The sequence below is a fragment of the Bombina bombina genome, chromosome 4 (genome assembly GCF_027579735.1).
Source record: "Bombina bombina isolate aBomBom1 chromosome 4, aBomBom1.pri, whole genome shotgun sequence".
NCBI lineage: Eukaryota > Metazoa > Chordata > Amphibia > Anura > Bombinatoridae > Bombina > Bombina bombina.
In genome coordinates this window covers 820,826,911-820,849,596 of record NC_069502.1, presented here as the reverse complement: position 1 = coordinate 820,849,596, position 22,686 = coordinate 820,826,911, and the positions used below count along the sequence as shown (strand labels likewise).

The 22,686-nt window shown below is 43.5% G+C and overlaps 1 protein-coding gene across 1 annotated transcript in view; it reads left to right on the top strand.

Annotated features, from left to right (window-relative positions):
* Nucleotides 1–14,272: 14,272 nt before the first annotated feature.
* The window catches only part of LOC128657110 (gastrula zinc finger protein XlCGF17.1-like), a 57,287-nt gene continuing 48,873 nt past the window's right edge, over nt 14,273–22,686 (top strand). The window contains exon 1 of the mRNA XM_053711357.1: nt 14,273–14,593. Within this exon, the coding sequence (XP_053567332.1) occupies nt 14,473–14,593 (121 nt within the window). The 5' untranslated portion in view covers nt 14,273–14,472. The remainder of the gene's footprint in view (nt 14,594–22,686) is intronic.

Genomic DNA, 22,686 nt, shown 5'->3' with positions numbered 1-22,686 from the left:
AGGTGAGTAATGTGTGATTTGTCTGAGGGACGCAGGGTGCAGGTGAGTGTATGTGTGTGATGTGCCTAAGGGACGCAGGGTGCATGTGAGTGTGCGTGTGTGATGTGTCTAAGGGACGCAGGGTGCAGGTGAGTGTACTTGTGTGATGTGTCTGAAGGATACAGGGCACAGGTGAGTGTACATGTGTGATGTGCCTGAGGGATATAGGGCACAGGTTAGTGTACGTGTCTGATGTGTCTGAGGGATACAGGGCACAGGTGAGTGTACGTGTGTGATGTGCCTGAGGGATACAGGGCACAGGTGAGTTTACATGTGTGATGTGTCTGAGGGATACAGGGCACAGGTGAGTGTACATGTGTGATGTGCCTGAGGGATACAGGGCACAGGTTAGTGTACGTGTCTGATGTGTCTGAGGGATACAGGGCACAGGTGAGTGTACGTGTGTGATGTGCCTGAGGGATACAGGGCACAGGTGAGTGTACGTGTGTGATGTTTCTGAGGGACGCAGGGCTGAGGTGAGTGTACATGTGTGATGTGCCTAAGGGACACAGGGCTCAGGTGAGTGTACATGTGGAGCATTGTAATATTACAACTTCGTTGTGCAGTGCTAAACTGTGACCATATTTATATGATCTATGAGTACAGGTGAGTGTATGTGTGTGATGTGTCTGAGGGTTACAGGGTACAGGTGAGTGTAATGTGTGATGTGTCTGAGGGATACAGGGCACAGGTGAGTGTACATGTGTGATGTGTCTGAGGGATACAGGGCTCAGGTGAGTGTACATGTGTGATGTGTCTGAGGGATACAGGGCACAGGTGAGTGTACGTGCGTGTGTCTAATATTACAACTTCCTTGTGCAGTGCCAAAAAACTAAAATGTGACCATATTTATATGATCTATGCAGGTGATATTAAGACTGAAGTCACTCTTAATACTGAACAGACTAATGACCTGGATGCTTTGAAGCAGGAAATCGGTGACAATATCAGTACAGGTGAGTAATGTGTGATTTGTCTGAGGGACGCAGGGCGCAGATGAGTGTATGTGTGTGATGTGCCTAAGGGACGCAGGGTGCATGTGAGTGTGCGTGTGTGATGTGTCTGAGGGATACAGGGTACAGGTGAGTGTACGTGTGTGATGTGCCTGAGGGATACAGGGTACAGGTGAGTGTACGTGTGTGATGTGCCTGAGGGATACAGGGTACAGGTGAGTGTACATGTGCGATGTGACTGAGGGATACAGGGCACAGGTGAGTGTATGTGTGTGATGTGTCTGAGGGATACAGGGCTCAGGTGAGTGTACGTGTGTGATGTGCCTGAGGGACGCAGGGCTGAGGTGAATGTACATGTGTGATGTGCCTAAGGGACGCAGGGCTCAGGTGAGTGTATATGTGGAGCATTGTAATATTACAACTTCGTTGTGCAGTGCTAAACTGTGACCATATTTATATGATCTATGAGTACAGGTGAGTGTATGTGTGTGATGTGTCTGATGGATACAGGGCACAGGTGAGTGTATGTGTGTGATGTGTCTGAGGGATACAGGGTACAGGTGAGTATGACAAACAGGGATAGGGTACAGCGCTAGACCAAAAACCTACTTATCCTCACTATGGTAATTGTCTCCTCCCCAGACAATTCAAAAAATACAAATCATAAAGTGGTGGATATAGGAGGCGCTATATAAGCTGTAGGATATATAGATATGAGTTTAAGTTAACAGTATCGTTATCAGCCCTAGAAAATCCTATTAAAACAAAGTGTCCGTTAATATATATATAAATACAATAATTAATATCAAAGTAAAATCAAAGTGAAATTTAATGAAGTTGTGATAATTCAATAAAATACAAACTATCGATGCTACATCAGAGTTACCGTTAAAAAATCAAATCAGCAGATAAAATTCATAAATTACATATAACACTCAAACATACATAAAACAAAACCGGTTAAATCATTCACACTTCATACCGCATATCAGATTCTTGATATCAAAGACACAATATAGCTGTTGGAGAACACCAAAATAGCTGGTGTTCTAATCTCACTGTCTATTATGGGGATCCCCCCAAAAAAATTTTTTCAGAATGACACTGTGGGTTAGAGTAAATACTCTAAATCTAAGACGTTTGGGTAAGTGCCCCCGAAAGAAGCCGTTAAACCTTCAGTCACTCTCTATTTGAAATAGAGCCCAAGGTGGTGTAAGTCCCTTCCTTGCCGTTCTCTCAGTAGTATAGGCAGTCAAATATACTGAACAGAGCCGGGAGGCTCTCTTACCTCCTTTCAAGTGTCTGCCAACGGTCTCCTTACCTGGCCCGACACTCCGGCTACTCCTTCGGATATCAGTCAGCGAAAGTCCCGTGAGTGACTTCACCCGGTTTCCGGATCCTAGGTGACCACTTGCGCAAGTGTTTGTTTCCACGGTTGTATCCACAAAATATCCTCTGCACTTCAGTACACCAGGGTACGCAGAGTTCGGTTCAGCTTTGCTTGTTAAATATCCACAAACGATAGCAGGTAAGTCCTCTACGCGTTTCAACCCCTTTCTGGGTCTTTCTCAAGATGCCACTTCCTGCAATCTCTGTCCTTAAATCCACTCTCTGCACAGGTGATTCGCTACCGCTTCTGCACCTTTCTTGCAGGTAAGTACTTCCTTCCTTGTAGATGTTATTTTTGTTCACAAAAGTATATACGGTTTGATGAAAAGGCTTTTTCATCAAATCGCATATACAGAGAGTGCAGAATTATTAGGCAAATGAGTATTTTGACCACATCATCCTCTTTATGCATGTTGTATTACTCCAAGCTGTATAGGCTCGAAAGCCTACTACCAATTAAGCATATTAGGTGATGTGCATCTCTGTAATGAGAAGGGGTGTGGTCTAATGACATCAACACCCTATATCAGGTGTGCATAATTATTAGGCAACTTCCTTTCCTTTGGCAAAATGGGTCAAAAGAAGGACTTGACAGGCTCAGAAAAGTCAAAAATAGTGAGATATCTTGCAGAGGGATGCAGCACTCTTAAAATTGCAAAGCTTCTGAAGCGTGATCATCGAACAATCAAGCGTTTCATTCAAAATAGTCAACAGGGTCGCAAGAAGCGTGTGGAAAAACCAAGGCGCAAAATAACTGCCCATGAACTGAGAAAAGTCAAGCGTGCAGCTGCCAAGATGCCACTTGCCACCAGTTTGGCCATATTTCAGAGCTGCAACATCACTGGAGTGCCCAAAAGCACAAGGTGTGCAATACTCAGAGACATGGCCAAGGTAAGAAAGGCTGAAAGACGACCACCACTGAACAAGACACACAAGCTGAAACGTCAAGACTGGGCCAAGAAATATCTCAAGACTGATTTTTCTAAGGTTTTATGGACTGATGAAATGAGAGTGAGTCTTGATGGGCCAGATGGATGGGCCCGTGGCTGGATTGGTAAAGGGCAGAGAGTTCCAGTCCGACTCAGACGCCAGCAAGGTGGAGGTGGAGTACTGGTTTGGGCTGGTATCATCAAAGATGAGCTTGTGGGGCCTTTTCGGGTTGAGGATGGAGTCAAGCTCAACTCCCAGTCCTACTGCCAGTTTCTGGAAGACACCTTCTTCAAGCAGTGGTACAGGACGAAGTCTGCATCCTTCAAGAAAAACATGATTTTCATGCAGGACAATGCTCCATCACACGCGTCCAAGTACTCCACAGCGTGGCTGGCAAGAAAGGGTATAAAAGAGGAAAATCTAATGACATGGCCTCCTTGTTCACCTGATCTGAACCCCATTGAGAACCTGTGGTCCATCATCAAATGTGAGATTTACAAGGAGGGAAAACAGTCCACCTCTCTGAACAGTGTCTGGGAGGCTGTGGTTGCTGCTGCACGCAATGTTGATGGTGAACAGATCAAAACACTGACAGAATCCATGGATGGCAGGCTTTTGAGTGTCCTTGCAAAGAAAGGTGGCTATATTGGTCACTGATTTGTTTTTGTTTTGTTTTTGAATGTCAGAAATGTATATTTGTGAATGTTGAGATGTTATATTGGTTTCACTGGTAAAAATAAATAATTGAAATGGGTATATATTTGTTTTTTGTTAAGTTGCCTAATAATTATGCACAGTAATAGTCACCTGCACACACAGATATCCCCCTAAAATAGCTAAAACTAAAAACAAACTAAAAACTACTTCCAAAAATATTCAGCTTTGATATTAATGAGTTTTTTTGGTTCATTGAGAACATGGTTGTTGTTCAATAATAAAATTAATCCTCAAAAATACAACTTGCCTAATAATTCTGCACTCCCTGTACTTTTGTGAACAAAAATAACATCTACAAGGAAGGAAGTACTTACCTGCAAGAAAGGTGCAGAAGAGGTAGCGAATCACCTGTGCAGAGAGTGGATTTAAGGACAGAGATTGCAGGAAGTGGCATCTTGAGAAAGACCCAGAAAGGGGTTGAAACGCGTAGAGGACTTACCTGCTATCGTTTGTGGATATTTAACAAGCAAAACTGAACCAAACTCTGCGTACCCTGGTGTACTGAAGTGCAGAGGATATTTTGTGGATACAACCGTGGAAACAAACACTTGCGCAAGTGGTCACCTAGGATCCGGAAACCTGGTGACGTCACTCACGGGACTTTCCCTGACTGATATCCGAAGGAGTAGCCGGAGTGTCGGGCCAGGTAAGGAGACCGTTGGCAGACACTTGAAAGGAGGTAAGAGAGCCTCCCGGCTCTGTTCAGTATATTTGACTGCCTATACTACTGAGAGAACGGCAAGGAAGGGACTTACACCACCTTGGGCTCTATTTCAAATAGTGACTGAAGGTTTAACGGCTTCTTTCGGGGGCACTTACCCAAACGTCTTAGATTTAGAGTATTTACTCTAACCCACAGTGTCATTCTGAAAAAAAAAATTTTTGGGGATCCCCATAAAAGACAGTGAGATTAGAACACCAGCTATTTTGGTGTTCTCCAACAGCTATATATTGTGTCTTTGATATCAAGAATCTGATATGCGGTATGAAGTGTGAATGATTTAACCGGTTTTGTTTTATGTATGTTTGAGTGTTATATGTAATTTATGAATTTTATCTGCTGATTTGATTTTTTTTTTTTTTTTTTTTTTTTTTTTTTTAGACTTTATTTATTCTCACTCAAAAATCATGTACAATAATCATCAAATAAGGAAGTCCACAGCATAATAACAGAAAAAAAAGAGACACATACATAACTTTTGGTGCATATCTTGCAACAATAACATGAAACATATTTGTCTGTATGTCAAAAATTATAACCTTATGATATAATTATGCATGCTACATGACCTTCCGCAATAGGAGTTGAGCTATTTTCTAATTAATAAAACAAATATAACAAAACAACATAGAACAAGACAAACATAACGAAACTAAACCAAACAAAAAAAAAAAAAAGGAAAAGGGGGGGGGGAATTCTTCCTCTTGCACAGCGGCCCCTCCCTCCCCCCCACCATCCCCTACCCTACCTCTCTAAAATTTGAAACCCACATCGGTGGGAATTCATTCAAGACTACCAAGTCCGCAAAATATTTGGAGCTAAGAAATGGATTAAGGATCTTTTTTTGTATAGCAAGCGGGTAAGATTTAATTATTGGTAACCATGTATAAATAAATTTTGCTATTTTTTTTTTCAGAAGCTAGCCTTTTGTAAAAAGATTCAAATATTATATGTGTCTGGATCTCTTTAAGAAATGCCCCCATAGAGGGCGCTTCTTGGGCCAGCCAATTTTTGATAATAAGAAATCTTGCTATTAATATAGAGATTTTAACCACATATTCACGATGCACTGCCAAATCCTTAGATAATTCTAAGAAAAATATCTGCTCTGGAGATATTTGCCATGGTTCTTTAAATATCTGGGTAAACCAATACTGGATTTTTTGCCATAACTGAAATATTTTAGGACAATGCCAGAAGACATGTAATGTATCCGCATTAGGATACCGGCAGCGATTGCAGACAAAGACCTGGTTGGGAAAAAAACGTGACATCTTAAAAGGTGTCAGATAATAATTATTAACAAGTTTAAAATGTGACTCTTTCCAACTTGTAGGGATAACACATTTGTCCAAGGAATCAAAACTCTGCTTAATGGTATCCGCCTCGCACCTAGGCAATATTTTTATCCAACTATTGCATAGATTCTCTAACACAGGCAAGCTTTGTGATTTGCTGATTTGATTTTTTAACGGTAACTCTGATGTAGCATCAATAGTTTGTATTTTATTGAATTATCACAACTTCATTAAATTTCACTTTGATTTTACTTTGATATTAATTATTGTATTTATATTTATATTAACGGACACTTTGTTTTAATAGGATTTTCTAGGGCTGATAACGATACTGTTAACTTAAACTCATATCTATATATCCTACAGCTTATATAGCGCCTCCTATATCCACCACTTTATGATAGGGTACAGGTGAGTGTAATGTGTGATGTGTCTGAGGGATACAGGGTACAAGTGAGTGTACATGTGTGATGTGTCTGAGGGATACAGGGTACAAGTGAGTGTACGTGTGTGTGATGTGTCTGAGGGATACAGGGTACAGGTGAGTGTACATGTGTGATGTATTTGAGGGATACAGGGCACAGGTGAGTGTACGTGTGTGTTGTGTCTGATGGATACAGGGCACAGGTGAGTGTACGTGTTTGATGTGTCTGAGGGTTACAGGGTACAGGTGAGTGTAATGTGTGATGTGTCTGAGGGATACAGGGCACAGGTGAGTGTACATGTGTGATGTATTTGAGGGATACAGGGCACAGGTGAGTGTACATGTGTGATGTGTCTGAGGGATACAGGGCACAGGTGAGTGTACATGTGTGGTGTGCTTGAGGGATACAGGGCACAGGTGAGTGTACATGTGTGATGTGTCTGAGGGATACAGGGCACAGGTGAGTGTACGTGTGTGATGTGACTGAGAGATACAGGGCACAGGTGAGTGTACGTGTGTGATGTGACTGAGAGATACAGGGCACAGGTGAGTGTACGTGTGTGATGTGACTGAGAGATACAGGGCACAGGTGAGTGTACATGTGTGATGTGACTGAGAGATACAGGGTACAGGTGAGTGTACATGTGTGATGTGTCTGAGGGATACAGGGTACAGGTGAGTGTACATGTGTGATGTGTCTGAGGGATACAGAGTACAGGTGAGTGTACGTGTTTTACATGTGTGGGGGATACAGGGCACAGGTGAGTGTACGTGTGTGACATGTCTGAGGGACGCAGAGTACAGGTGAGTGTACGTGCGTGTGTCTAATATTACAACTTCCTTGTGCAGTGCCAAAAAAATAAAATGTGACCATATTTATATGATCTATGCAGGTAATATTAAGACTGAAGTCACTCATAATACTGAACAGACTAATGACCTGGATGCTTTGAAGCAGGAAATCGGTGACAATATCAGTACAGGTGAGTAATGTGTGATTTGTCTGAGGGACGCAGGGCACAGGTGAGTATGTGTGTGATTTGTCTAAGGGACGCAGGGTGCAGGTGAGTGTACATGTGTGATGTGTCTAATAGGGCTCTCAAAAATAATCGTTTTGATGATGCATCGCGATGCGGCATGAAACGATTCTGCATCAATGCGGTGAGACGCGAGAATCTATTCACGTTACCCAGCCTAACAAAGTGCGCTGTACATCGTTTTGACGTCACGTCACCCAATTAAGCAACATGGGCGCTCCATGGGCGGTCTCTGGAAGTGCCGAAGTTAGTGGTTACGCAATACGCAGTTGCCTGAGATTGATGATGGTGAATGTGATGACGATTCCGACTCAGAGTATACACAACGCTATACAGTTACACGGGCTCATTTTTATTTTGTGGGAGACAGAGGAGGAGACCTATGGTGAGAATGAAACTAATAACTTTAATAGCTTAGTTACCAAAACGTTTGCCAATGCCATTGCCTACTTGCCTGCCTAGTACTGAAAGAGCACAATAAGGGGTAGAATTAAATTATTCATTATCTTATCAATATTATTTACTTAACGCTATGTATGTACTTACTACTGACTGAGGCTCAGGCAGCTGCATAATTGATTTGCATTTATAAAATTTATTATAAATAAATAGTATACTACTATATATTGTCTAATCTGTCATCTATCTACATGTTTTTCACATGGATGGTCAGCGCAGCGGCCCCTCTACAATACAAAATCAATAATCTTCTAGGTGTTTTTCACATGGATGCCTGGTCTGCAAATATTGTAAATAATATACACTTATATTATATATAATAGTATAATATAATAAATTTTATATATGCAATTAATATGCAATGCAATTGCAAATGCATGTGCTGAGTGCTCTCTTAAAAGATGCCAATCCGAAGAACCCAATCCCTGTTTTATAAGTTAACAAGGCTAAAAGCTGCATTTTTAAACATACTAAACTAAAGGCCATAAAACCCAATTTGTGATTCAAGAAAGTGCATGCAATTTTAAACAACTTTCCCTATTATATCATTTGCTTATCCTTTGTTGAAATGCATCGCCTCCTCCTTGTGTCGTGCATGCACTAATGTGTGCAATCATGCATTGCTATTTCATCAACAAACTATATCTGAGAAGTATGAGGGAAATTAAAAAATAAAAGAAGTTAGTTATGTTGTTTATTTAAAATTGTATTCTCTATCTGAATCATGAAGGTAAATTTTGGGTTTCATTGCACCTTTAAGTGTGTAATATATTACAGTAAGTGAGTGATGTCCCCTGCTGCAATGCAATTTGTTTTCAAATGTTGGCAAAATGGCAAGTAGTTGAAGTTACTAGTACTTGTTGATGTTACATTTGCGGCTTGACATTTTGACAACTTAGTGTTTTTTTTTTTTTTTTAACACTGACAGAGGTCGACGTTGACAACAACATCATCCGTCACATATGTACATTTCATGCTAAAATGACAGAGGGAGACACCTAGCACTTTAAAAGCAAGCATCTGGGCACATTTTGGATTTTATGAACATACTGGAAAGCACGAATTGGACAAGACACACGCGGTTTGTAAAGCCTGTCACACAAAAATTAAATACCTAGGGAATACTACTAACTTGAGAAATCACGTTAGCCGTTTTCACTCTGAGATGCTAACACCTGCCGCCAGTGCCACTGCCAAGGAAATAACAAGACTAGCTGAAGCTCATCAGCCAAGAATTGATGCAATGCTGTCAACTTTGCCGCCCAACTCTGAAAAAGGGAAGAGAATAACCAAAGCTGTGGCAAGTTTCATAGCGAAGGACCTACGGCCTTACTCTGTTGGGGAAAACCTTGGGTTTCGCAACCTGTTGAAGACGCTAGAGCCACGTTATAAGATCCCGTCACGCAATCACTTTACAGAAAACGTTATACCTGCACTCTACCACAAAACAAAAGCTCAGGTAATTGCATCAATGAGCTAAGCCAGTCGAGTCGCAATAACGTGTGATTCATGGACCTCAGTCACGACGGAGTCTTATGTAACAGTAACTGCACATTACGTTAGCAAGGACTGGCAGATCTTGTCGTATGTGCTGCAAACGATAGCAGTTTATGAGTCTCACACGGGTTCTCATCTGGCGGAGCTACTGTATCGTGTCATGGAAGAATGGCAACTGTCCGATAAATCTGTAGTGCTTGTGACCGACAATGTGTCGAACATGATTGTTGCTGCTCAAGTTGGAAAATTCCCTCATGTAAAATGCTTCGCCCATACACTGAATCTCGCATCCCAGCGGGCGCTGAAAGTGGCCACGCTCTCTAGGCTTTTAGGCAGAGTGCGACGAATATCAACATTTTTTCACCGCAGCACTACAGCAAACCACTGTCTGAAAGAAAAACAGAAATGCCTTGGCCTGAAGAATCATAAGCTGATAACTGATGTGACAACAAGGTGGAACAGCTCATATGACATGGTTGAGAGGTTCCTAGAACAGCAACCTGCAATCTGTGCCACATTGTTGTCTCCAGAAGTCAGAAAAAGTGAGTCAGATCTCTGCACTCTCAATGAAACAGATGTGTCAAATGCAGAGGATGCTGTGAGTGCATTAAAGCCAATGAAAGATGCAACCACACTGATGTCAGAAGAGCGCAATCCAACAGTGTCTCTCATTGCCCCTCTAAATGCACAACTGCTCCAGAACATGACAGACACCATGGGAGACACACCCATGATCCATGAGATCAAGAATGCCATCAAAACAGATCTCCTGAAGAGGTACAGCAGTGAGGCAGAGAAGAAGATACTTTATGCAGCCTCTGCCCTGGATCCTCGTTTTAAGGGGCTGCCTTTTATTCTCACAGAGGAGGAGAGATTGGAGATATACAGAGGAGTGACTGAGGAGGCTGCATCCTTGGAGGTAAATTTTAATTGCATCATGTTTCTTGAAAAATGTATAAATTGAAAACAAACATAAAACATACCATCCATAACAAAATAGGCTTAGCTAGCAGTAGCTTGCTTAGTAGCTAGTTTAATGAGTACAAGGTTTATTTATATAAGACAGTTCGAAAACGCCACAGTCAGTCAACTTTCCTCCTCCTCCGTCCACTCCTAGATGTGAGCTGTTGCATGCATTTATTTATGCATTACTGTCTCTCTGAGCACACACATAGCATTAGCTGGCTGGCTGCTCGAGGTAATAATGAATGCTATTTTTTCTATTCTATTGTTCAAACACAGATTGAGTGCACTAGTACAGTTACATCTAGGAGGACAAACGTGGATGAAGCGCCACTGCCTGAGGGAAAAGAAACTCTGGAAGAAGAATCACCCATCGAGGAGGATAACCCTTCTCCTCCCAAAAGAAAGTCCACATCGCTGCTCATGACTTTGCTGGGCCAGTCTTTCACTGACACTGAAGGTACAATAGAACCCAAGACCCCCTATGCCAAGGCTGAAGAGGAAATAGAGAAATATTGTAAAGCCCCATCTCTGCCTCTCACTGAAGACCCTTTGAACTGGTGGCATGTACATGAGGTCATATTTCCCCTCCTCTCTCATTTGTCAAAGCGATACTTGTGTATCCCAGGTACAAGCGTGTCTGCAGAGCGGGTTTTCTCCACTGCAGGAGATGTGGTAATGGCAAAAAGAAGCACCCTCAAACCAGAGCATGTGGATCAACTAGTGTTCTTACAGAAAAACCTACATATTCCATAATTCTGAGTAGTGATTCAGGTTTATATTAATATTTAATGTTTTTTGGCACATCCAGAGGAAAGTGCTGTGTGCCCCACTGCCCAGTGCAGACTACTGTTAAGTTATTTTATATTTGTTAATGTTATATAGCTTATAGCTTTTGGAAAAATGAAGCTTAAAACCTTGAGTAAATCTTTGTTGGATCACAAAATATACTACTACACTACACGACACGACCGACCACGTCACTCACTGTCACAGTCACACACACACAAACAATACAAAAGAAACAACACACAACTGTACACACCTCATGTGTGCGTGTCACCCTTCTTCACCATGATTCACTCTGTTTATGACGTGTGTTTTTTTGGTATTGTTTGACTATGTGTGTGTGTGTTGTGTAACAATATATTTGTGATCCCATAAAGATAATCAAAGTTAGTAAATCTAGTAGTTCAATGCTACTTGTTGTATAATGTCTATTACTACTTCTAGTGTTACTGTGATGTTTGCCAAATTGCCAGTCAGGAAGTGCTCTGTTTTGTAGATGTTGTGCTATTGTTTACAGCACACCTGTATTGTTTGCAATGCAGTGAGTGCATAGTGCATAAGGGATTATTCACACTAAAAATTGTCTATTTTAAATAGACCCTTTAAGAAAGATATCATATGTTTTTGTTTATGATCCCAAATGCCATCCCACTCCCAGGCAGATCTGTAGGGGTTAACCTAATATAACCAACCAGTTAACAATAACAATGTGTGTACTGTCTAACTGTCTTTATGAGTGTGACTGTGAGTGAGTGCCAGTTTGAATGTTGTTTGTATGTATCTATGAGTGTGTGTGAGACTGAGTGCCTTAACTGCCTTTGAATGTTTTTGTTTGTATGTGTGTCTGTCTATGAGTGTGAGTGTGACTGTGGCTGACTGGCTGTGGTGCCTTTGAATGTTTTTATTTGTGTGTGTCCCACTGTCTCTAGTGTCTGTCTAGTGACTGTCTAACTGTTTATGAGTGTGCAGAGAGTGAGACTGAAGCCAAACCACTATATTAGGGGAAGGAAAAGCCTTGAGTAAACCTTGAGTAAATCTTTATTGGATCACAAATATACTGTACAGACAGTACACAGCACACACACACACAACAGCACAATACAAAAATAAAGCACACACTCCTCAGGTGAGTGGCGTGCCACCCTTTCTTCACCATGATTTACTCCTTGATGTCTGTGTGCTTTTGTATGTATTGTTTGTGTGTGACTGTGACTGCTGTGTACTGTTCAGTGACAGACTCAGTCACTGTTCAGTTGTGTGTAGTACTGCTTTAACAGTAACTAATAACCAACTTATTATATTTGTGATAAAGATAATATAATCATCAAGAAGAAACTGTAGTTATAGTAGTTCAGTTCAATGCTACTTGTTTTAAATGTCTCTAGTACTACTGTAAGTCTGTAACTGTGTAAACTAATTGTATATGTCACAATCACATGTGTGTGCTGTGTGCACACTCTGTGCTGTGTGTTGTGTTCCAGATTCACATGATGTTTGTTTGCCACAAATTGACAGTCATGAAGGCACAGTGGAGTGCACCTGTAATTTTGTACCGTATATAACGGATTTATGTTTTGTTTTCTGAGGAGGACAATTTTCACACATATAAAAATAAGGTATTATGGTGGTAACTTAAGCTTAACCTATCTATGTTGGTTTTAATTTAATGTCTATTATTATTACTAAGTAAAGAAATTAAATTAAAACCAACATAGATAGGTTAGACATTTATTTGTTGTTCATGTTTCTTTACAAGTGTATAGTGTGTACTTACTATATATAAAAAAAAATATACATTTAAATATTTTCTTTTATTGAAGAAGTACACTGCGAGCACTGCACTTTTTACACTACGTACTCTGTAACTACAGTTTGATGCCATAATATTGTTTCCAAACCCATACAACAATTGCCATTTAGTATTTACTGTTCTATAAACTGTTGTTGTCTGCTGTGTTCAGACTTTTCCACAGGAAGAGTGTCCTTTTTTGAGCTAATAAAATAAAAAAAGAGTTTATTTCAATATTTTGACTGCTTGAATTTTTTTTTCTGAAAACTTTAAAAAATGGGCAGAAATAGTGCAGTAATCGTGATGCATCGCGATGCATCGTAGAATCGAATCATTACGATGATAATCGTAATCGAATCGTGAGACAAGTGAAGATGCGCAGCTCTAGTGTCTAAGGGACGCAGGGTGCAGGTGAGTGTACTTGTGTGATGTGTCTGAAGGATACAGGGCACAGGTGAGTGTACGTGTGTGATGTGTCTGAGGTATACAGGGCACAGGTGAGTGTACATGTGTGATGTGTCTGAGGGATACAGGGCACAGGTGAGTGTACATGTGTGATGTGTCTGAGGTATACAGGGCACAGGTGAGTGTACATGTGTGATGTGTCTGAGGGATACAGGGTACAGGTGAGTGTACATGTGTGATGTGTCTGAGGTATACAGGGCACAGGTGAGTGTACATGTGTGATGTGTCTGAGGGATACAGGGCACAGGTGAGTGTACGTGTGTGATGTGTCTGAGGGATACAGGGCACAGGTGAGTGTATGTGTGTGATGTGTCTGAGGGATACAGGGCACAGCTGAGTGTACGTGTGTGATGTGTCTGAGGGATACAGGGCACAGCTGAGTGTACGTGTGTGATGTGTCTGAGGGATACAGGGTACAGGTGAGTGTACGTGTGTGATGTGTCTGAGGGATACAGGGCACAGGTGAGTGTACATGTGTGATGTGTCTGAGGGATACAGGGCACAGGTGAGTGTACATGTGTGATGTGCCTGAGGGATACAGAGCACAGGTGAGTGTACGTGTGTGATGTGTCTGAGGGATACAGGGCTCCGGTGAGTGTACATGTGTGATGTGTCTGAGGGACGCAGGGCTCCGGTGAGTGTACATGTGTGATGTGTCTGAGGGACGCAGGGCTCAGGTGAGTGTACATGTGTGATGTGTCTGAGGGATACAGAGCACAGGTGAGTGTACGTGTGTGATGTGTCTGAGGGATACAGGGCTCCGGTGAGTGTACATGTGTGATGTGCCTAAGGGACGCAGGGCTCAGGTGAGTGTACATGAGGGATACAGGGCTCAGGTGAGTGTATATGTGGAGCATTGTAATATTACAACTTCGTTGTGCAGTGCTAAACTGTGACCATATTTATATGATCTATGAGTACAGGTGAGTGTATGTGTGTGACGTGTCTAATATTACAACTTTCTTGCGTAGTGCTAAAAAGCTAAAATGGGACTATATTTATATGATCTATGCAGGTGATGTTAAGACGGAAGTCACACTTAATGCTGAACAAACAAATGATCTGTATGTAAAGAGTCAGCAGGAAGCTGTGAAGCAGGAAATAAGTGACAATATCAGTACAGGTGAGTGCACGTGTGTGATGTGTCAGAGGGATACAGGGCACAGGTGAGTGTATGTGTGTGATGTGTCTGAGAGATACAGGGCACAGGTGAGTGTAGATGTGTGATGTGTCTGAGGGATACAGGGCACAGGTGAGTGTACGTGTGTGATGTGCCTGAGGGATACAGGGCACAGGTTAGTGTACGTGTGTGATGTGTCTGAGGGATACAGGGTGCAGGTGAGTGTACATGTGTGATGTGTCTGAGGGACGCAGGGCTCAGGTGAGTGTACGTGTGTGATGTGTCTGAGGGACGCAGGGCTCAGGTGAGTGTACGTGTGTGATGTGTCTGAGGGATACAGGGCACAGGTGTGTGTACGTGTGTGATGTGTCTGAGGGACGCAGGGCTCAGGTGAGTGTATATGTGGAGCATTGTAATATTACAACTTCGTTGTGCAGTGCTAAACTGTGACCATATTTATATGATCTATGAGTACAGGTGAGTGTATGTGTGTGATGTGTCTGAGGGTTATAGGGTACAGGTGAGTGTAATGTGTGATGTGTCTGAGGGATACAGGGCACAGGTGAGTGTACATGTGTGATGTATTTGAGGGATACAGGGCACAGGTGAGTGTACGTGTTTGATGTGTCTGAGGGATACAGGGCACAGGTGAGTGTACGTGTTTGATGTGTCTGAGGGATACAGGGCACAGGTGTGTGTACGTGTGTTACATGTGTGGGGGATGCAGAGTACAGGTGAGTGTACGTTTGATGTGTCTGAGGGATACAGGGCACAGGTGAGTGTACGTGCGTGTGTCTAATATTACAACTTCCTTGTGCAGTGCCAAAAAACTAAAATGTGACCATATTTATATGATCTATGCAGGTGATATTAAGACTGAAGTCACTCTTAATACTGAACAGACTAATGACCTGGATGATTTGAAGCAGGAAATCGGTGACAATATCGGTACAGGTGAGTAATGTGTGATTTGTCTGAGGGACGCAGGGCGCAGGTGAGTATGTGTGTGATGTGTCTAAGGGACGCAGGGTGCAGGTGAGTGTATGTGTGTGATTTGCCTAAGGGACGCAGGGTGCAGGTGAGTGTACGTGTGTGATGTGTCTAAGGGACGCAGGGTGCAGGTGACTGTACTTGTGTGATGTGTCTGAAGGATACAGGGCACAGGTGAGTGTACATGTGTGATGTGCCTGAGGGATACAGGGCACAGGTGAGTGTACGTGTGTGATATGTCTGAGGGATACAGGGCACAGGTGAGTGTACATGTGTGATATGTCTGAGGGATACAGGGCACATGTGAGTGTACATGTGTGATGTGCCTGATGGATACAGGGCACAGGTGAGTGTACGTGTGTGATGTGTCTGAGGGATACAGGGCACAGGTGAGTGTACGTGTGTGATGTGTCTGAGGGATACAGGGCACAGGTGAGTGTACATGTGTGATGTGTCTGAGGGATATAGGGCTCAGGTGAGTGTACATATGTGATGTGTCTGAGGGATACAGGGCTCAGGTGAGTGTATATGTGGAGCATTGTAATATTACAACTTCGTTGTGCAGTGCTAAACTGTGACCATATTTATATGATCTATGAGTACAGGTTAGTGTATGTGTGTGACGTGTCTAATATTACAACTTTCTTGCGTAGTGCTAAAAAGCTAAAATGGGACTATATTTATATGATCTATGCAGATGATGTTAAGACGGAAGTCACACTTAATGCTGAACAAACAAATGATCTGTATGTAAAGAGTCAACAGGAAGCTGTGAAGCAGGAAATAAGTGACAATATCAGTACAGGTGAGTGCACGTGTGTGATGTGTCTGAGGTATACAGGGCACAGGTGAGTGTACATGTGTGATGTGTCTGAGGGATACAGGGCACAGGTGAGTGTACATGTGTGATGTGTCTGAGGGATACAGGGCACAGGTGAGTGCACGTGTGTGATGTGTCTGAGGGATACAGGGCACAGGTGAGTGTACGTGTGTGATGTGTCTGAGGGATACAGGGCACAGGGGAGTGTACTTGTGTGATGTGTCTGAGGGATACAGTGCACAGGGGAGTGTACTTGTGTGATGTGTCTGAGGGATGCAGGGCGCAGGTGAGTGTACATGTGTGATGTGTCTGAGGGATACAGGGCACAGGTGAGTGTAAGTGTGTGATACGTCTGAGGAACGCAGGGTACAGGTGAGTGTACGTGTGTGCTGTGTCTGAGGGATACAGGGCACAGGTGAGTGTACATGTGTGATGTGTCTGAGGGATACAGGGCACCGGTGAGTGTACATGTGTCTGAGGGATACAGGGTACAGGTGAGTGTACATGTGTGATATGTCTGAGGGATACAGGGCACAGGTGAGTGTAAGTGTGTGATGTGTCTGAGGGACACAGGGCACAGGTGAGTGTACGTGTGTGATGTGCCTGAGGGATACAGGACACAGGTGAGTGTACATGTGTGATGTGTCTGAGGGATACAGGGCACAGGGGAGTGTACGTGTGTGATGTGTCTGAGGGATACAGGGCACAGGGGAGTGTACGTGTGTGATGTGTCTGAGAGATACAGGGCACAGGTGAGTGTACGTGTGTGATACGTCTGAGGAACGCAGGGTACAGGTGAGTGTACGTGTGTGCTGTGTCTGAGGGATACAGGGCACAGGTGAGTGTACGTGTGTGATGTGTCTGAGGGATACAGGGCACCGGTGAGTGTACATGTGTGATGTGTCTGAGGGATACAGGGTACAGGTGAGTGTACATGTGTGATATGTCTGAGGGATACAGGGCACAGGTGAGTGTACGTGTGTGATGTGTCTGAGGGATACAGGGCACAGGTGAGTGTACGTGTGTGATGTGTCTGAGGGATACAGGACACAGGTGAGTGTACATGTGTGATGTGTCTGAGGGATACAGGGCACAGGTGAGTGTACGTGTGTGATGTGTCTGAGGGATACAGGGCACAGGGGAGTGTACGTGTGTGATGTGTCTGAAGGATACAGGGCACAGGTGAGTGTAAATGTGTGATGTGTCTGAGGGATACAGGGCACAGGTGAGTGTACGTGTGTGATGCGTCTGAGGGGGATACAGGGCACAGGTGAGTGTACGTGTGTGATGTGTCTGAGGGATACAGGGCACAGGTGAGTGTACGTGTGTGATGTGTCTGAGGGATACAGGGCACAGGTGAGTGTACGTGTTTGATGTGTCTGAGGGATACAGGGCACAGGTGAGTGTACATGTGTGATGTGTCTGAGGGATACTGGGCACAGGTGAGTGCACGTGTGTGATGTGTCTGAGGGATACAGGGCACAGGTGAGTGTACGTGTGTGATGTGTCTGAGGGATACGGGGCACAGGTGAGGGTACGTGTGTGATGTGTCTGAGGGAAACAGATCATCTGCTCCACTAAGCACAGGGAGGTTTTTATTACAGAAAATACATTTTTAGAGCCTCATCTCTTTTCAGTAAAACACACAGATGAAAATGCCCCTTTTATTTGTAGGTGATTGTGATATCATTTATGTAGGACTGAAATCCAAGTCTAAATTATTAAATACAAATAATTATTTTTGTCTGAACTTCATTAAATCCCTTTTCTCCAACATAGGTGTGTCCGGTCCACGGCGTCATCCTTACTTGTGGGATATTCTCCTCCCCAACAGGAAATGGCAAAGAGCCCAGCAAAGCTGGTCACATGATCCCTCCTAGGCTCCGCCTACCCCAGTCATTCTCTTTGCCGTTGTACAGGCAACATCTCCACGGAGATGGCTTAGAGTTTTTTAGTGTTTAACTGTAGTTTTTATTATTCAATCAAGAGTTTGTTATTTTAAAATAGTGCTGGTATATACTATTTACTCTGAAACAGAAAAGAGATGAAGATTTCTGTTTGTAAGAGGAAAATGATTTTAGCAACCGTTACTAAAATCGATGGCTGTTCCACACAGGACTGTTGAGAGGAATTAACTTCAGTTGGGGGAACAGTGAGCAGACTTTTGCTGCTTGAGGTATGACACATTCTAACAAGACGATGTAATGCTGGAAGCTGTCATTTTCCCTATGGGATCCGGTAAGCCATTTTTATTACAGAGTAAATAAGGGCTTCACAAGGGCTTGTTAAGACTGTAGACATTTTCTGGGCTAAATCTATTCATATATAACATATTTAGCCTTGAGGAATCATTTAATATGGGTATTTTTGTAAAATAATATCGGCAGGCACTGTTTTAGACACCTTATTCTCTAGGGGCTTTCCCTAATCATAGGCAGAGCCTCATTTTCGCGCCGGTATTGTGCACTTGTTTTTGAGAAGCATGACATGCAGTCGCATGTGTGAGGAGCTCTGATACATAAAAAAGACTTTCTGAAGGCGTCATTTGGTATCGTATTCCCCTTTGGGCTTGGTTGGGTCTCAGCAAAGCAGATACCAGGGACTGTAAAGGGGTTAAAGATAAAAACGGCTCCGGTTCCGTTATTTTAAGGGTTAAAGCTTCCAAATTTGGTGTGCAATACTTTTAAGGCTTTAAGACACTGTGGTGAAATTTTGGTGAATTTTGAACAATTCCTTCATACTTTTTCGCAATTGCAGTAATAAAGTGTGTTCAGTTTAAAATTTAAAGTGACAGTAACGGTTTTATTTTAAAACGTTTTTTGTACTTTGTTATCAAGTTTATGCCTGTTTAACATGTCTGAACTACCAGATAGACTGTGTTCTGAATGTGGGGAAGCCAAGGTTCCTTCTCATTTAAATAGATGTGATTTATGTGACACTGAAAATTATGCCCAAGATGATTCCTCAAGTGAGGGGAGTAAGCATGGTACGGCATCATTCCCTCCTTCGTCTACACCAGTCTTGCCCACTCAGGAGGCCCCTAGTACATCTAGCGCGCCAATACTCCTTACTATGCAACAATTAACGGCTGTAATGGATAATTCTATCAAAAACATTTTAGCCAAAATGCCCACTTATCAGCGCAAGCGCGACTGCTCTGTTTTAGATACTGAAGAGCATGAGGACGCTGATGATAATGGTTCTGATATGCCCCTACACCAGTCTGAGGGGGCCAGGGAGGTTTTGTCTGAGGGAGAAATTTCAGATTCAGGGAAAATTTCTCAACAAGCTGAACCCGATGTGATTACATTTAAATTTAAGTTGGAACATCTCCGCGCTCTGCTTAAGGAGGTGTTATCCACTCTGGATGATTGTGAGAATTTGATCATCCCAGAGAAACTATGTAAAATGGACAAGTTCCTAGAGGTCCCGGGGCCCCCAGAAGCTTTTCCTAGACCCAAGCGGGTGGCGGACATTGTAAATAAAGAATGGGAAAGGCCCGGTATACCTTTCGTCCCTCCCCCCATATTTAAAAAATTGTTTCCCATGGTCGACCCCAGAAAGGACTTATGGCAGACAGTCCCCAAGGTCGAGGGGGCGGTTTCTACTTTAAACAAACGCACCACTATACCCATAGAAGATAGTTGTGCTTTCAAAGATCCTATGGATAAAAAATTAGAAGGTTTGCTTAAAAAGATGTTTGTTCAGCAAGGTTACCTTCTACAACCAATTTCATGCATTGTCCCTGTCACTACAGCCGCGTGTTTCTGGTTCGATGAGCTAGAAAAGGCGATCGATAGTGATTCTCCTCCTTATGAGGAGATTATGGACAGAATCCGTGCTCTCAAATTGGCTAATTCTTTCACCCTAGACGCCACTTTGCAATTGGCTAGGTTAGCGGCGAAAAATTCTGGGTTTGCTATTGTGGCGCGCAGAGCGCTTTGGTTGAAATCTTGGTCAGCGGATGCGTCTTCCAAGAACAAATTGCTTAACATTCCTTTCAAGGGGAAAACGCTGTTTGGCCCTGACTTGAAAGAGATTGTCTCTGATATCACTGGGGGTAAGGGCCACGCCCTTCCTCAGGATAGGTCTTTCAAGGCCAAAAATAAACCTAATTTTCGTCCCTTCCGTAGAAACGGACCAGCCCCAAGTGCTACGTCCTCTAAGCAAGAGGGTAATACTTCTCAAGCCAAGCCAGCCTGGAGACCAATGCAAGGCTGGAACAAGGGAAAGCAGGCCAAGAAGCCTGCCACTGCTACCAAGACAGCATGAAATGTTGGCCCCCGATCCGGGACCGGATCTGGTGGGGGGCAGACTCTCTCTCTTCGCTCAGGCTTGGGCAAGAGATGTTCTGGATCCTTGGGCACTAGAAATAGTCTCCCAAGGTTATCTTCTGGAATTCAAGGGGCCTCCCCCAAGGGGGAGGTTCCACAGGTCTCAATTGTCTTCAGACCACATAAAGAGACAGGCATTCTTACATTGTGTAGAAGACCTGTTAAAAATGGGAGTGATTCATCCTGTTCCATTAGGAGAACAAGGGATGGGGTTCTACTCCAATCTGTTCGTAGTTCCCAAAAAAGAGGGAACGTTCAGACCAATCTTGGATCTCAAGATCCTAAACAAGTTTCTCAAGGTTCCATCGTTCAAAATGGAAACTATTCGAACAATTCTTCCTTCCATCCAGGAAGGTCAATTCATGACCACGGTGGATTTAAAGGATGCGTATCTACATATTCCTATCCACAAGGAACATCATCGGTTCCTAAGGTTCGCATTCCTGGACAAGCATTACCAGTTCGTGGCACTTCCTTTCGGATGTGTGTGATGTGTCTAAGGGACGCAGGGTGCAGGTGAGTGTATGTGTGTGATTTGCCTAAGGGACGCAGGGTGCAGGTGAGTGTACGTGTGTGATGTGTCTAAGGGACGCAGGGTGCAGGTGACTGTACTTGTGTGATGTGTCTGAAGGATACAGGGCACAGGTGAGTGTACATGTGTGATGTGCCTGAGGGATACAGGGCACAGGTGAGTGTACGTGTGTGATATGTCTGAGGGATACAGGGCACAGGTGAGTGTACATGTGTGATATGTCTGAGGGATACAGGGCACATGTGAGTGTACATGTGTGATGTGCCTGATGGATACAGGGCACAGGTGAGTGTACGTGTGTGATGTGTCTGAGGGATACAGGGCACAGGTGAGTGTACGTGTGTGATGTGTCTGAGGGATACAGGGCACAGGTGAGTGTACATGTGTGATGTGTCTGAGGGATATAGGGCTCAGGTGAGTGTACATATGTGATGTGTCTGAGGGATACAGGGCTCAGGTGAGTGTATATGTGGAGCATTGTAATATTACAACTTCGTTGTGCAGTGCTAAACTGTGACCATATTTATATGATCTATGAGTACAGGTTAGTGTATGTGTGTGACGTGTCTAATATTACAACTTTCTTGCGTAGTGCTAAAAAGCTAAAATGGGACTATATTTATATGATCTATGCAGATGATGTTAAGACGGAAGTCACACTTAATGCTGAACAAACAAATGATCTGTATGTAAAGAGTCAACAGGAAGCTGTGAAGCAGGAAATAAGTGACAATATCAGTACAGGTGAGTGCACGTGTGTGATGTGTCTGAGGTATACAGGGCACAGGTGAGTGTACATGTGTGATGTGTCTGAGGGATACAGGGCACAGGTGAGTGTACATGTGTGATGTGTCTGAGGGATACAGGGCACAGGTGAGTGCACGTGTGTGATGTGTCTGAGGGATACAGGGCACAGGTGAGTGTACGTGTGTGATGTGTCTGAGGGATACAGGGCACAGGGGAGTGTACTTGTGTGATGTGTCTGAGGGATACAGTGCACAGGGGAGTGTACTTGTGTGATGTGTCTGAGGGATGCAGGGCGCAGGTGAGTGTACATGTGTGATGTGTCTGAGGGATACAGGGCACAGGTGAGTGTAAGTGTGTGATACGTCTGAGGAACGCAGGGTACAGGTGAGTGTACGTGTGTGCTGTGTCTGAGGGATACAGGGCACAGGTGAGTGTACATGTGTGATGTGTCTGAGGGATACAGGGCACCGGTGAGTGTACATGTGTCTGAGGGATACAGGGTACAGGTGAGTGTACATGTGTGATATGTCTGAGGGATACAGGGCACAGGTGAGTGTAAGTGTGTGATGTGTCTGAGGGACACAGGGCACAGGTGAGTGTACGTGTGTGATGTGCCTGAGGGATACAGGACACAGGTGAGTGTACATGTGTGATGTGTCTGAGGGATACAGGG